The 15,044-nt window shown below is 37.2% G+C and overlaps 2 protein-coding genes across 6 annotated transcripts; one reads left to right on the forward strand and one right to left on the reverse strand.

Annotated features, from left to right (window-relative positions):
• The first annotated feature begins 393 nt into the window (after window positions 1-393).
• On the forward strand, window positions 394-1,566 carry LOC115981543 (probable signal peptidase complex subunit 1). 5 transcript variants are annotated; one of them, XM_031103752.1, is made up of 2 exons: window positions 394-595; window positions 1,062-1,566. In XM_031103752.1, the coding sequence occupies exon 2, from the start codon at window positions 1,062-1,064 to the stop codon at window positions 1,341-1,343; it is 282 nt and encodes a 93-aa protein (XP_030959612.1). In that variant the 5' UTR covers window positions 394-595; the 3' UTR covers window positions 1,344-1,566. The 5 variants fall into 5 exon arrangements, 4 of the variants coding, with proteins under 4 accessions (XP_030959612.1, XP_030959614.1, XP_030959613.1 ...); XM_031103754.1 differs by having other exon boundaries at window positions 396-595; window positions 1,047-1,566; XM_031103753.1 differs by lacking the exon at window positions 394-595 and adding an exon at window positions 606-754.
• A 3,881-nt stretch (window positions 1,567-5,447) lies between these two features.
• LOC115982236 (small ribosomal subunit biogenesis GTPase RsgA 1, mitochondrial) lies at window positions 5,448-9,228 on the reverse strand. The gene is made up of 5 exons (XM_031104777.1): window positions 8,336-9,228; window positions 7,254-7,475; window positions 6,950-7,144; window positions 6,617-6,810; window positions 5,448-5,846 (listed from the first exon to the last, which is right to left on the reverse strand). Exons 1-5 carry the CDS (start codon window positions 9,029-9,031, stop codon window positions 5,663-5,665), a joined length of 1,491 nt encoding a protein of 496 aa, XP_030960637.1. The 5' UTR covers window positions 9,032-9,228; the 3' UTR covers window positions 5,448-5,662.
• Between the last annotated feature and the right edge of the window lie 5,816 nt (window positions 9,229-15,044).

Here is a 15,044-nt window from a genome sequence, read left to right on the forward strand (position 1 = left end):
AAAATACTGCGTGCAAAATAGGATTACACTTTTCTTTTATTTGGTCAGTTTGATAATTGTTTAATATTTTTTCTAATTAATGACTCTTTTTTAAAGTGTGGGAATGATATATATATATATATATATATATATATATTTTTTTTTTTTTGTGATTATTGGGTTTGATTAATTTTTTTAGTGCCTGCCATACAATATTACATAATTTTTCATCACATCCTAATTTTTTTTTTGTGATTAAAAAATATAATAACCCTAAATTATAATAAATATTCTAAATTATAATATATACAAATTATTAACCTTTATCAAAAAAGAAAAAAATTGAAGATCCTCGAGTGCGTAGAGGCTAGTTTATTTTTAGGCATATGAAAACAGGAAATGCTTATTCGGCCCATTGATTGTTGTTGACTTCTTGTTTTAAAAACTCGACTAGAAAGAAAGAAAAGCGTTTCAACTCGGATTTGATTGATGATAAATCCTGAGCCTGAGGTTACCAAATCCCTAAATATTACACTATAAGACTAGTTTCCGAAACTGTAAAATACTCCATTCTCTTCCTCATTCACACAATTGTATTCTTCACATTCTCACTCAGGTACATCTCTCTCTCTCTCTCTCTTCTTCGGATTGCAAAAAGATTAGGGCTCTGTCTTGTTAATCTTGTTCCTAATACCAAACTCATAAATTCCCACCATTTCTGAGTAATTTAGCTTCTGTTTGGTTCATGTGAAATCGAGGGAAAATAAACTTAAAGGTTATATCTTTCTTTACATATCCTTTGTTTGGTTCTGTTGAAATGAAAAATTAACTCAATTTGACGTTTTCCACTACTGATCGACTAAAGTGGAGCCATTTTTAACATAAAGGCTTCAACTTTATTTTCCCTCCCTTTTCTCGTTAACCAAACAGGTACCTAGGGTTTCAAATTTCAATTCATTATCTTAAAAATTTTATTTAGTTTTAGGTGTTTCATCGATTGGATTGATGATCTAGGGTTAAGTTTCCATAAATTTGATAAATTCTGATTGAAAAATCAAACTTGTTAGTGGATTGTGTTTTAGATGGATTGGCAAGGGCAAAAGCTAGCGGAGCAGCTGATGCAGATATTGCTATTGGCATTCGCTGCGGTTTCTTTCGGAACTGGCTATGTATTGGGATCTTTCCAGATGATGATGCTAATATACGCTGGCGGTGTGGTTCTCACCACATTGGTGACAGTCCCCAATTGGCCTTTCTTCAATCGCCACCCGCTCAAGTGGTTGGACCCCAGTGAGGCCGAGAAGCATCCCAAGCCGCAACAGCAGCAGGCAGTGAGTTCAAAGAAGAAACCCGCTAAGAAGTAGGTCAGTCCTACTGATCAATCTTCGTATAAGCAAATTTGCTAGGGGTTGAAAATCGATGTTTTTGTGACGTTTATTTTTCCTTCCTGATATGGATAATACAGTGTACTTGATTGCCCTGAATTTTGGACCTTGAGACAATGGGTAGAAAGAATTTTCTTTTCTTGATTTTGATAAGCTTTGCAAGTCTTTTATGTTTACTGATTTACTACAATTTCTCTTTTTATTTTGCCTTCCTCTTGGTCAAATTTCTGAGAAAAATTTAAATTTGCTCAAGTGATGATATATCTATGCGAATAGTGATGCATATAATCGAGCTGGTGTTGAAGATTTGATCACCGTTGTAGTTGAAATATGATGACAGGGTGTTATTGAATTAATTTGTGTTGGTTTCATGTTATAACATTTTATATGGCTCTACCCATTTTTCAATTTGGACGTTGGATGTTGGGGTTTGTTATCAATAATACATGTGACCGGCCCTAACTAATCTATTGAAGATGCATAGCCGAACCCATAAAATTGGGGACTAAGGCTCTGTTTTTGTTGAAATTGAAGCTCAGTAAATTATTGATAGGGAGTCTTAACTTGGCAGTGAGCTCTGATGCAAATGGCCAAATATAGTGAAGCGTTAGGTTATGGGTTTAGGACCCACTAAATGCATGTGTAATATAGGGCGGCTAACTCTCCAAAAGGAAATGCCCCCCTTTGAGCTTTTCTTTCAATGATATTGAGTCATTTAGTAAGAAGATGGTATCATGAGGCATCTAATAGGAGGATGTGGAATGTCCATATGTGCCTTTGGGTACTTAGAAAAGCAGTGAAGCCTTAAGTAAACAATGATGACCCAAAGATGCTTGGTCGTTATGTTTACTCATTCCTCATTGCTTTATATACTTGGCCAAGATTGGATGATTTGAACATATCAAATTGACAAGTATGGTAAATGATGGATTCTTGCTTTTCAAAGGTCCAATATTTTCTTAAAATGTTTTGTGCTAGGTATGCCCCGCATGGGCTGTCCAATGTTGCAGAGATAGTTGTGCTCCTAGAGCCCATCAGTTTTGGGTGCTTTTATTGTAAGTTTAAGTATAGTTAATTTGTTGGATGAAACCTTGAAGTGCATTCATTTTATGAAACACCAAGAATTGGATTATTGCTGTGGTTTGATCTCTTGTCTAGTAGTTAGGTTTTTGCTATGTTAACTTGCATATAACTGCAGATGTTTAATTATGTCACAAGTTTATATGTTGAGAACCATCTGATGGCTATTGAGCTTCTAAATCTGGATGCCATGCCCATGTGGCAAATTCTTGCCCTATGTGCCGTAGAAGAATGATAGGTAATCTGTAGATTAATGACTGGAAGTAGCCATGTGAACACCTAGCTTTGGAGACATTTTGCTGTGTGGTTGTTGGTGGGTTTGTCATAAACTCCTCTGGGTTGACAATGTCATTTTTCTTGTCATACTCCTCTCAGCTTGGCATGTAAATGGGATGGAATGTGTTTTTCGTGCTGACAATTAAGATGGATCATTCTGTCTCTAGCCAATCAACAATTATAAAAATGGAAATGATTGGACCTTCTCTTCCAGGAGTAATAGCCTCTCATCTAATTGCAGCAGGAACTTACCCAGGGTGGGCACGGTGGTTAAAAAGCAAACATGGAATGTGCTATCATATTAATACTGTTCACACATTTTATGAAAACATTTATCTTTCTCTTCCTTCCCCTCCGGGGATTGGTTCTCGGGCATGGATGAAGCCAAGGGGAGAAAATAGTGTCAAAACAGTTTCATTTGGTTCTAGTGTAAGGGCATTAGGTCCAAGGGAATTACAAAATATACACATCTAGTAATTTGCTCTTCTTTCCTAAATCTGAGCCTGTTGGTTCATCACTTTTTTGCTTACCTTGCTAAGCAATGGCTCTGGTGTAATGAAACTGAGTGTATTGTCAATTGTGATTCTAACTGTTTGTACATAACTTGCATTGTCAAGAGTTTTGTTACAATCAGTTGGTTGGGAGTTAGTTACTAGTTACGGTTAGAAGTTGTTACATTCAAATTAGTTACACTAACTAACTTCTAGACCAGCTTGTACAAATATTGGGTATGAGCATTAGTATCGGTGGAGGCAATTCAAATTGCTAAAATGCTAAATTTACCAACCAAATATAACAAAAGTGGGCTGCATCAGTGGAGGAAAAGCCAAAAATTCCGGCTTTTGAGCGACAATGCACACGTAAAGATTGCGTGTGCACTGTAACTAAGATGTTAAACAAAAAAACAATATTTTATTAGGTTGTTTATATTATTTTATTGCGTTGTTTCAACTTGATATTGGGTGTTTTGTGAAGTAAGGTAGTAAAATAAATAAAGTATCTTTTTGTGATGCCGGATTGCTAAATTTTAACCGCCACCAAGGTGATGCTTTAAGTAATGAATATCAATAAGAAAACCAGTCATAAGCTTATTCAGATCTTCCTCTCATTCTCCTTACCCCAAATCAGTCAATCCATTATCTACCTTGCATTCCACAGGACCCAAGGCTGCAGATAACCATTACACTTGTTCACCACTAAAATACGTATGGAGCGTAAAGCCATAAATCATTGTGGAGGGCTTATCTCCTCCCCTGGTACCTTAAGCTATTAATGAGGCCTGGAATTAGCAACTTTGAAAGGGCCAAATGCACTAAATTGAAATAAAGAGAACTGTATCTTGTAAGGTGAGGAACTTTTGAAGGGATTAAACTTAGTGTTGTGATTTATGAAGACGGTTAAAATTATTAAAACAACATATATGATGTATCTGCCAGCTTCAGTACATTCCAGGAGCTTCACCAGAAAGCCTTGGATAACAGGTTTTGATTTCCAGCCACGAACAGGACAATTTTCGAGATTTTATTGGCTAAGCTGTTAAAGCAATTTGAGGACTTTATCGCAGCCTGAGGTCCTATATGCACAGCAAATTGGCTTCACGAATGTTGCTTGACATCCCTGAAAACCAACTTTCACAATGCAAACACAATGGAGTATATTTTACTATTTAGTAATCCGCAGATGATTGAGTTTTCTCTTTTATTCCGGAGACTCCTGAGAAAGAACTGTGTGCAGGAATGAAATTCATCCATCCATACTAAAGTCCTTGTTCACATCCAAGGCAAGTATGTCCAAAAATCTTGATATAACTGCACATTGTCCTCCTCAACTGAGGGGTATTTTTTAATTTTGAGAAACACACACATATATAGAGGAAGAGAGATGAGGTAAAGGAATACACTCACACGCCAACACCAAAACTGCATGCAACAGTTAGTGTCGCGGAGCAAGTAATAAACCCCTTCTCAATATCACACCTTACCAATATGAGATGACTCGACAACACTGAGTATTTTTTGTATTTGAAAAACACACTCACATATATAGGGAAAGGGGGATGACTCAACTTAGGCGTTATATGCGAAATTCGCATGCTTAGTAAGGTGTTCTGCACTTGTGGTGGTATAGTTTTATGTAAGATTGATATAATATGCAATGGTTACACAATAAGAAAGGGCAGAATGCAAAAACACCCTCTAAGATTTCAATTCTTCCTTATAACTTCGTAAGATTTTTATATCTGCCAAATTGACATGTGACTAACTTTTGTTCTCTTTTGGGATAGAAAATTCACATGACCATTATATGCTCACATTAAGAAGATTCACCAATTAATTCGTGTCAATCTGGCAAATATGGAAACTTTAAAGAGTTCTAAGAAAGAATTGAAAACCTAGAAGTGTTTTAGCAATTGACCCAAATCCATGCACTGTTTTTGCATTTTGGGCCAATAATAAATTTCCCAATCACCCTACCCAAAAAAAAGGGCAAGCTAAATAATTACATATGACGTTAAAAAGTGGCATTTGCCCATGCCAACCCTCAACTGTTATAGCAATTGTTATCCCCAAAAGACAAAAGGTTAAAAATCCATGGAGGCATGGACAGCATAACATTGGACTCCTGAAATTTTGCAAACAAGACTTGTTCAAGAACGGTTCATCAAAATATAGAAGGCTTTAAAGAAGCATATACAACGAACTGGACAGATGCCAGATCTGAATTAAAGATCAAGCATGAAAAGGTGAACATTGTATTAGTTGATTAGCTCTACATGTCAAATCTGATTAACTGTCTTCAAAAAAGATTTTGCCTCCAGTTAATCAGAAAGTGAAATCTAATTAGTCTCTCACTAGCCTGTACTGGTAAATTCAGTTTAACCACCAAGAGAAAAGGGTTATGAAATTTATTATTTACAGTATAAGATGTGCGGCAGTTACTTCCTACTGATTTTCCTTCATTGCCCTCAGAATCGGATCATTTTCCATATCTAAGTTGTCGTCATCATCAAGCTCATCCAAACCATCTAGTATTGACTGGTTGATGCTCTTACGAGATTTTCGCCTATGCTTCTTAGGCTCCAAACGCGGTTCCGCTTGCTTAACACCCATTTCTCCAACCTTGAACCTGCAAACAAGATGATTCATTTGGAATAACTAACGAAACTAGTAAACTTCATGAAAAGTATTAACATACCAGTAACAACCAAGCAGAAATACAAGTACAAGACGAATTAACACTATGGCAGGAGTTTACCAGAGGGAGGGCTAAAGAAATAATAGAAAATCCATTAGTTCTTTTTTTTTTTTAATAGTAGCAAGTTATGCACACACCCAAATCCCAATAATTCTTGACCCAACGATCTCAACCTCCATCCCATTATTATGGGAGAAGGAAGTCCAGTTGTGCCATAGCTCATAGGCAGAACATCCATTATAGATAATTCACATTAATACAATAAATTTGTATACTTTTCAGGACTAACAAAAACTTTGATAATTATCAGGTTGCAGGCATAATGCACCATTCTTAACAAAACTAATTAAAGAATAAACTCAGAAGGTTTAATCACCCAGAAAATTTTCCAGGATTGAGCTTTTCAAACCATATAGACATCAAAAGGCAACTTATCAAAAAACACTAACCAAAAGGCTACATGAAGACCCATACAATACAACTGGTTGACAAAAAAAAAAAAGTGATGAACAAACTAATGGTCAAATAAAATGTCAATGATCATAATGGTGGAGCCTCTGGCCAGTATTTTGCTGTCACAATGAACATTACAAAATGCTCCAGAAGAGGTTTTTACATCATAGATATCAAACTAAAAAGTTGAGCAGGTACCAACATGACAAATGCTCGTTAAACTCGCTCCATGTACAGTTTGAACATACCTTACATCACCCTCTCTTTTGGTTCCAAATGTCCTCAACTGGAATTCCTCCCTGATTCTGATTTCATCAAGAAGTTGAAAATAGTATGGGTATCTTTCCCATTCCCCTTTCACAACACACCCTGGTTCACCGAGATGCAAGCAATTATTGAATGAACATTTTGTGGGCTCATTGTCAATGAGCATCTTCTGGATCTGAAGAGAGTAGTTAAGAGAAGCCATTAGTTGAAACATAAAAATGTCAAATCAGGTTCAGCATTTGATTTGCAAGAGTAGAAGAAACTAATGTAAATGAATCAAATGAGGTACATAGTGTCTCACAAATAGCGCAAACCTCAGGGAAAGCTTGTGCAAGGGATTGTTTTGTTACTTTCATCAAACTTGGCTGGTTAAACCCCGGAGTATCAGCAAGATAACCCCCTCCTGACAATGGAAGCAAAGAAACATGGCGAGTAGTATGCTTCCCTCTGCCACTTCGAGTTGAAACTTCCCCAATACGCTGTTCCTCAAACCACTTGCTGCCCAGAATCTGAAAGAAGTACATTAACAAAGGTGGAAAATATACCAAGATTACATGCAAACACAAAGAAAAGATATTAAGAAAATGAAGATATGAAGCAGAAAGATATCAAACCTACAGGATCAAACCAATTATCCCCTTCTTCTGCATCAGAAGCATGGTGGCTGCTTCTCAGAGTATTAATCAGACTAGACTTCCCAACTCCACTTGGACCAACAACTACAGTTGTCTGATCTTTCAAAATAAAGGCAAGAGCATCAAGCCCAGATTTGGAGTTAACACTGCAAAACACTGGTTCATAGCCCCAACTCTGTAGCCTAGTCTTCCATCCAACTAGTGTCTGCACACACCATCAAAGGCTAATAAAATTCAGACAAATAGCTGGAAAAGAAAAGAGAACAATGAACAATTTTTCGTAACAGGAGACCAAAATATGTAGCCTGCTGAATATGTTTTCACATTCAGAACAAGTTCTAGAGATAGTAGTGGCTTCATAAAAGAACTTTTAGAAACTATATATTGAGAAGTCAACAGCCAAAGCAACAGATTAGGGATTGCAAAAATTCCCCACCCTACTAGCTCTGCACTGCCCCATCCTACCTCGCTCAGGTTTTCCCCCGTCCCGAAGAGATGATGGGGCGGGGACAGATTTTGCTCAGGCCGCCCTGTCTTGCCCCATCCCACCCCGAATATATTGTACATATTCTAATACCATCATCTCCAAAACACTAGTAGTCTCCCACTTTTAGCACTCTCACGACTACCCATCCCCTTTCCCTCTCATTAGGGACGTCAAAATAACTTCAACCCACCCTACTCCCGTCCCGAAGAGGAGAAGGGAAGGGAATGGGGCACCCCTGATTCAACCCCACCCCACCCGCTGCCATCCTACAACAGAGGTTTCGCTAGTTTTCAACTGAAGAACTATATTTAGCACTTTTGCCAAACTACTTGCATTTAAAAAAAAAAAATATATATATATATATATATATATATATATTAAAATAAAAACCTCCAAGAACAAATATAAGCCTAAACTTAGTGAAGCATCAAGGACAGCATTACTTATAAAATTTTCTCTTCTAAATCGCGATTCAAAGCTAAAACCTAAACTCAAATGCAATGCAACTGCCAACTGTTATATTTTTCACACCTGAAGTGAACAAAAACCAACTAAGACTAAGTTAATTAAAACCTAACCTCTTCATCCACAAGCTCCGACTTGTTCAATGCGAGCGTGAGCGGAATTCCAGTGGACTCGGCCTCAACAAGAAACCTAGTGAGCGCAAAAGGCTCGAGCCGCGGCTGCTCCAACGAGAAAAGCACCAAGAAATGGTCCACATTGGCCACCGGAGGGTCCAAAATCTCCGAGCTCCTCTGAAACACATTCTCAATCATGCCCCTCCGGTCAACCCAATCAATGGACCCAACCAGCACCTTGTCCCCAACCAACACTCTCCTCTTTATCTTCTTCAGCACCGCCCTCACCACGCACAGCAACTCCACTCCGATTCCAGAACCTTCCGGAGGAGCCACGTCGGCGGTTCTAGAAGGCTCGGATTGGACGATGACGCGCATGAAGTTGGCCTGAGCGGCGGCGACGGTGCCGATGGCTTGGGATTGGGAGAGTGGAGGGGCCTCTTTGGGAGAGAGGATTGGGGCTAAGGAGGAATAGTCTCTGAAGGTGTGTTTGGCTCTAAGGAGATTCTTGTTCGGCGGTGGCTTCTTCGAGACGTTGTTGGGTTTTTGCTTTTGTTGTTGTTGTTTGGCTGAGATTGTGAAGCATCGGAGAGTCGAGAACCGGTAGAGGAGGTTGTTGTGGTTGGAGCTGAAGAGAAAAGTGGCGGCCGGTGTAATGGCGCGGTGGCGGATGAGTGAAATGGAAGCGATCGGCATATGGTGTTGTTTGGTTGCAGAATTTGGATGGAAAGTTTTTGTTTTCGGAGTGTGATTCTGTTCTATTCGAGGGATTTTGGAATTTGGATAGGAGAGAGAGAAAGAGAGAGAGAGTAATGAGTAGTATCAGTGAGAGAGAGTCATGAATTGGGTATTTTGTCCATTTCTGTTAGAGCAGTAGTAGAACCTTAGAAGGCCTGGAGGAAGTGAAATAGATTTTATATTTTAAATGGAAATGGAAATGGAAAATGAATTGATGAGGATGCCACGGCAGCAATTGAAAAAAAAAAAAAAAAAAGTTTACCTTTTGGAGGGAAAGTTAACCGCTCACCGGCAGTGTCTTGAGAGACTCTAGAGTCTAGACTCTCTTTTGTAATATCGGAATCCAACTGTTGCTTTAAACTTGTTTGGAAAAGGCCCAATGAATTTAAAAGACCGACCAGTTTATGTCAAGCAAAAAAACAAAAACAAAAAATGCCTAGGCCCAATCAAATACAAAGGACAAATTTCGGAAGGAAATGAAACGATTTAAGGACAAGGCCCAAGCGGTTAAGGTAGGCTTCATTACGGACTGCAATGTAACAGGCATAGGACTGGGAGTGGGAGTGATGCTGGAAATAGAATAGTGCAAATTTTACTAGGGGAAAAGTTAGGAAATGCCCTAATAAGAACATTGGTTTAGCAAATATTTATATAAATTTTTTATGGGTAAAGAAAAAATAATTTAACTTTTTTTGACATCTTTTTATATTTCTTAAGAAAGTAGTATAAAAATTTTCTTAAAATTGTAAATTACCAAATGTCCTAAGAACACTTGTTAACATGACATTTTTACTGATTACTATTTATAAATTAATGTGTTATCAATCATGTGGAGGACCAAATCAGCTACACTTGCTTTGGACAAATACCACAACTAATTTGTATGTGTCAGTAGGAGAATAGCTTACAATGAGAGATCCCAAAAGGGAAAGAGCTAGACGATCGATGGTGGAGCTGGTCTATAACCTATAAAGATTCATTTTTCAAGCTACCCGATGTGGTCTTTGGTTGCTAGAAGTGCATGCAACGACTGAATGAGATTCTGTGTTTCCCTAATTCCCCAAAACTCCCTTTCTCTCCTATTTTCCCTCCCCAAAAATGTCCAACCCCTGATTTCTCCAATCTTGCCCCCTTTATACTCTTGAGTCAGTGGATTAGTATGATGAGAATCCTCCACCTTTGCATGGTTCCCACTACCTCTTAGAATCGTAATAGGAATTTAAGTCTAGTTCACTATTTCGACGTATCAAATATATAATCAGGAGACGGGGCCCTCTTAACACTGTCACTATGTATTAGGACATATGTGATTCATGTTAGGAACATATGTCATTATAGAATTGGCTAATCCTTTGACAAAACGCATTTTACTTGTAATTTGGTAGATCTAGGATGTGTTTAATGTTTCAAGGAACAAAGTCTTAAGTTCAAGTGTTAAAGTCATGCAAGATTGTCCAAGAATCAAGTGAAAAAGTGCTAGATTTTAAAACTCGACAGCTAGTATCTATCGAGGTTTAAAAGGATATTTAAGCTCGATGCTCGACAACTTCTCGACAGATAAGCTATCTATCGAGGTTTAAGAAAATTAGTTTTTCAGATTTGATTTCACTCCAATCTGTGTATAGATGTTTGGGCTTTCGTTTCTCACAACCCTAAACATATATAATGATTATTTTAAGGGCCGTCACAGCTGATGCACTTCAATACAAAAGTTTTTCACAAACATATTGTGAACCAGAGACATATGCCCTAGTTCATCTTTATCTTTAAGAAGCTGCTGTGTTTGTACACCGGAGGGTTTTGTAACCAAGGAGTTTCGTGATCTTCATCGTGTGAGATGAACTGAAGAACTTTGCAGCCAACATCTTTCTCAAGTCGGTGTGTAAGCCACGTACTAGAATCCGCGCATCGAATTGGTTAGTCACGTACTGGGAGTCGTGTAATGAAAGGAGAGATTGTCATTACAGAACAAGTCCAATTAGGTATTAGGGTAAGAGTTCAACTGTAGGTTGGTATAAGGTACTGAAATTCCCTTACTTGTAACCACTTGTTATGATAATAGTGAATTCTCAAGAGTGGTGACTTTAAAATCACATGGTGGGATTTTTGCCGTGTAAGTTTTCCCCATTCACAAATCACCGTATCAACTTTATTTTCCGCTACATATTTACACAGTTAATGATTTGTTTATACTACCACGCATTTTGCATGTTAATTAACTTAATTAATTCATTTAGCTAATTAATTGGTTAATTTATTACAAGGGGTCAATATATTCTTGGACTATCACTATGGAAATTTCTTGGTAACTTGTGTCATGCATTGAGGCCTGTGCTCGGATGGTGAACTTCCCCAAGACATTATATCTCCTTGGTCGAGTTCCACCAACCAGATCTCCTTGGGAGGGATAGTGCAGGTGGGTAGACACTCCTTAACATGATTATTCATGTTGTGGACCTATTTACGCCTCTTCTACACCATCCATTGGGCCCTAAGCCTCTAGACATCAGCCCAATCTTAGTCTAGGCCGACTAACGCCCACGCACAATATTAATGACCACCTACAAATCACAAAAAGGTAACTCTAACATTTATTTTTTTTATATGTTTCAAATGTACATATCATATTCATTGTCACGTCAAATTGATGTTAAGGCTTATAGAAAGGCACTTGCTAAAATGATTATAATTGATAAGTTGCCTTTTAGGTGCGTTAAGGGATATGGGTTTAAGAAATATGTAACTACCTTGCAACTTAAGCTCCATCTAAAGGATATTCCATCTCATCAAACTATGGCTAGAGATGTGATTGGCATTTATAATAGTGAGAGACAAAAACTAAGGAGATACTTGAAGGGTTGTAGGGTGTGTCTTACTACGGACACATGGAATTTTATTCAAAATTTGAATTATAGGTGTGTCTCATATATCACTTTATTGACGATGCTTGGAAGTTACATAAGAGAATTTTAAATTTTTGTCAAGTTGAAGACTACAAGGGAGAGACTATAGGTGGAAAGATTAAGATGTCTTTGCATAAGTGGGGTATTGATGGCATATTCACTTTGACAGTGGATAATGCTAGCTCAAATTTAACCACAATTAAATTTTTGCAAAAGAGTTCGAAAGATTAAAATGGAACAGTTTTAGAAAATGAGTTCTTGCATATGAAGTGTTGTGCCCATATCCTAAGGTGCGTGAAGCTGTGAGGTACGTGAAGTCCTCACCCAATAGAAATCAAACTTTTAGGAGTTTTATGGAGAGATTAGGTATGGAGTCTAAGAGTCTTCTTTGTCTAGATGTACCTACTAGGTGGAATTCAACCTACCTCATGTTAGAAACTGTTGAAAATTTTGAGAAAGTATTCCTTAGAATGGACTCTGAAGATGATGGTTATTCGTCGTACTTCAAGACCAAGGAAAATAGTGGCGGTTAGGATCTCCCTATATGAGTGATTTCCCAAATTGTAGGGCATTTGTGACTTTCGTGAGGCTTTTTTACAATGCAACAAAGAAGTTCTCCAGTTCTTTATATGTTAATTCAAATGCCTTCTTTGATGAGGTATTTCTTATTTAGGAGAGTATTTATCATTTAGTTAAATCCCAAAACACCCTATTGAAAAACAATGCCACAAACATGCAAATTAAATTTAAGAAGTATTGGGGGGAAAGTGATAAAATTTATCATCTTTTGTATGTGGTTGTGGTTCTTGATCCATGATAAAATTAAGGTTTTTGAAGTTTTCTTTTTATGAAATTTATGGGAATGCAATGGGAAGGTGATGCTAGTGATCCATATGTGATGGTTCACTTTTGATATAAGCGTTTCTTGGAAGCTAAGCAATCTGTAGGTTGTAGTAATGAGGTTGAAAAGTATCTGGCTGAAAATTGTGATGGTAGAAAGCATGTAAATTTTGAGGTATTGGGGTCGTGGAAGGACAATTCTAATAGGTACCAAGTGTTGCCCAAAGTGGCTAAGGATTTGCTGGCTATACCAATTTCTACTGTTGCATTTGAGTCAGCATTCAGCACCGGAGGCCACATTGTTGATCCATTTCGAAGTTCTCTCTCTCCTCTCAAAACCTTGTATGTGCACAAAATTGGCTTCAAGTCACAATTCTGATTTCTCATCACCAATCAAGGGATGAGGTAGAGGCGTTGGAGGAGGAATTTCATTATTTAGGTAATATATTTAAATTCTGAAATTTATTGTCTATTAATTCTTGTTGAATGTCTCATGTATTCAAACAAAATTTAATCTATTGTATTTATTTCCTTTTCTTTTCTAGTTTTAAATCAACAATCAACATCAAGTGCAACAGCAAATACCAGCTCAGGTAAAGGTTCTAGCCCTGGCAAACGACCCTTAATTAGTATTGATGATTGGTAATTAACTTGGTATATTACTGCATTTAGCCCCTCATTGTTATAAACTTGCTGTCCTTTCTAGTTGGTATTGTATTTGGTACTAATATATTATTTATTAAATATTTTTGTCTATTGTAGAAGGAATCATTTATTTTGTAAAGGAGGCAGCCTTTTGGGAACATTTTGGAAGCTCTTTTGGATATTACTTTTCTAACAATACTCAACTCTTAGTGCTTATATAAAAGAAATTTTAGTCCATAGGTTTTATTTTATATAAGTTATAGACTTATTAACTATAAAGTATTTGTCATTCAATACTTTGGAAAAGCTATTTTTTGGAAATACCTGTGGTATTTCATAATTGTATCTAATTATATTGCTAGGAGCATTGTATAGCTAGCAAGCTTATTGTCTTTTATGGTTTACTGCCTTAAAAACTTGCAGTAATCTAATTGTCTTCTCTGCCTCCTATGGCTTACTAAGTATATATCCATTTATACATATAGATGGAAATATTGCAATATACTCTTATCTGTTGCTTGTGCTTGTTGTGGTTGACTTATTTGCTACTGAAAATATTACTTGTGTAGTTGGCAGGTTTAGTATAAGTGTTAAGATTGGCTTTTATGCCTCTCGGTTTTCTTGAATATATATGACATATTGTATTGAGCTACTAGCTTATTGCCCAAGTTCTTGTATTGTGTGGATGTTTAACAGATCACAGGTGGTAAAAATAGACATGTTTGTGTGTTGTTGTGTTTTGCTATTTTGTCCAAGTTATACATTCTATTTTGTTGTATTTATTTTTTGGTAGTCAGTGTGTGGTTATTTAAAAGGTCACACTTCAAAGGTGGTGAAAATTGGATTTTTGTGTGTGTTGTTAGTTGTGATGTGCTATTTTTTTTCAGGTTTTACAATCTATTTTGTTGTGTTTATTTTTTGTAGTCAATGTATGAATGCTTAATAGATCACATGTGGTCAAAATAAGCTTATTTTATGTGTTGTGTTGAGTTATTTTGTCCAGGATGTTTGATTTAACATAATTTTAACAACTATTTCGTTAGTTAGTAGGTTTTTGAAACATTTTAGCAAACTAGCATCTCGAGCCTTAGAGGCTCTAGTTCAGTAAAGAAACTTGAGTCTCAAATACTCGAGTTCTAAGCTAATGTGGAAGAAAAATCCAAATGGAACTCAAGTTCCTCACACTAGCAAAACCAAAACCAACAAATTTTCCATCTCTGTGAGCCTCTCACCCGACCTTGCCTTCGTTCTTCTTAGAAACCTCAAGAACCATTACCTTCGTTCTTCACCCTAGTCACCGTCATTCCACCTTTGTTCTTCACCCCAGCCACTGCCTTCGTTCTTCTTAAAAACCTTAAGAACCGCTACCTTTGATCTTCTTAGAAACCCCAGCCTTCGATCTTCTGGGCGTGGGTGTTGATGGTTGCTTGAGAAGAATAAAGCAGAAGAAGGAAGAAAAAAGAGAAGAATGAAAACAAAAGTATGGCAGCACCTTTACGGAACTCGAGCCTCTAAGGCTTGAGTTCCATGTGGATTATAATTCCACATTAGTGTTGCCAGCATATAGAACTCGTGTCTTTAAG

This window comes from Quercus lobata, chromosome 3, assembly GCF_001633185.2.
Source record: "Quercus lobata isolate SW786 chromosome 3, ValleyOak3.0 Primary Assembly, whole genome shotgun sequence".
Lineage (NCBI taxonomy): Eukaryota > Viridiplantae > Streptophyta > Magnoliopsida > Fagales > Fagaceae > Quercus > Quercus lobata.

What these genes read in the sequence shown, in the direction of transcription:
- LOC115982236 (XM_031104777.1), bottom strand. Translation starts at nt 9,031, where the DNA reads ATGCCGATCGCTTCCATTTCACTCATCCGCCACCGCGCCATTACACCG. An exon ending in TTGCACAAGCTTTCCCTGAG is followed by an intron (nt 6,811 to 6,949) that starts GTTTGCGCTATT and finishes TACTCTCTTCAG; the next exon opens with ATCCAGAAGATGCTCATTGA. An exon ending in AAAAGAGAGGGTGATGTAAG is followed by an intron (nt 5,847 to 6,616) that starts GTATGTTCAAAC and finishes TCTTGTTTGCAG; the next exon opens with GTTCAAGGTTGGAGAAATGG.
- LOC115981543 (XM_031103752.1), top strand. Translation starts at nt 1,062, where the DNA reads ATGGATTGGCAAGGGCAAAAGCTAGCGGAGCAGCTGATGCAGATATTG.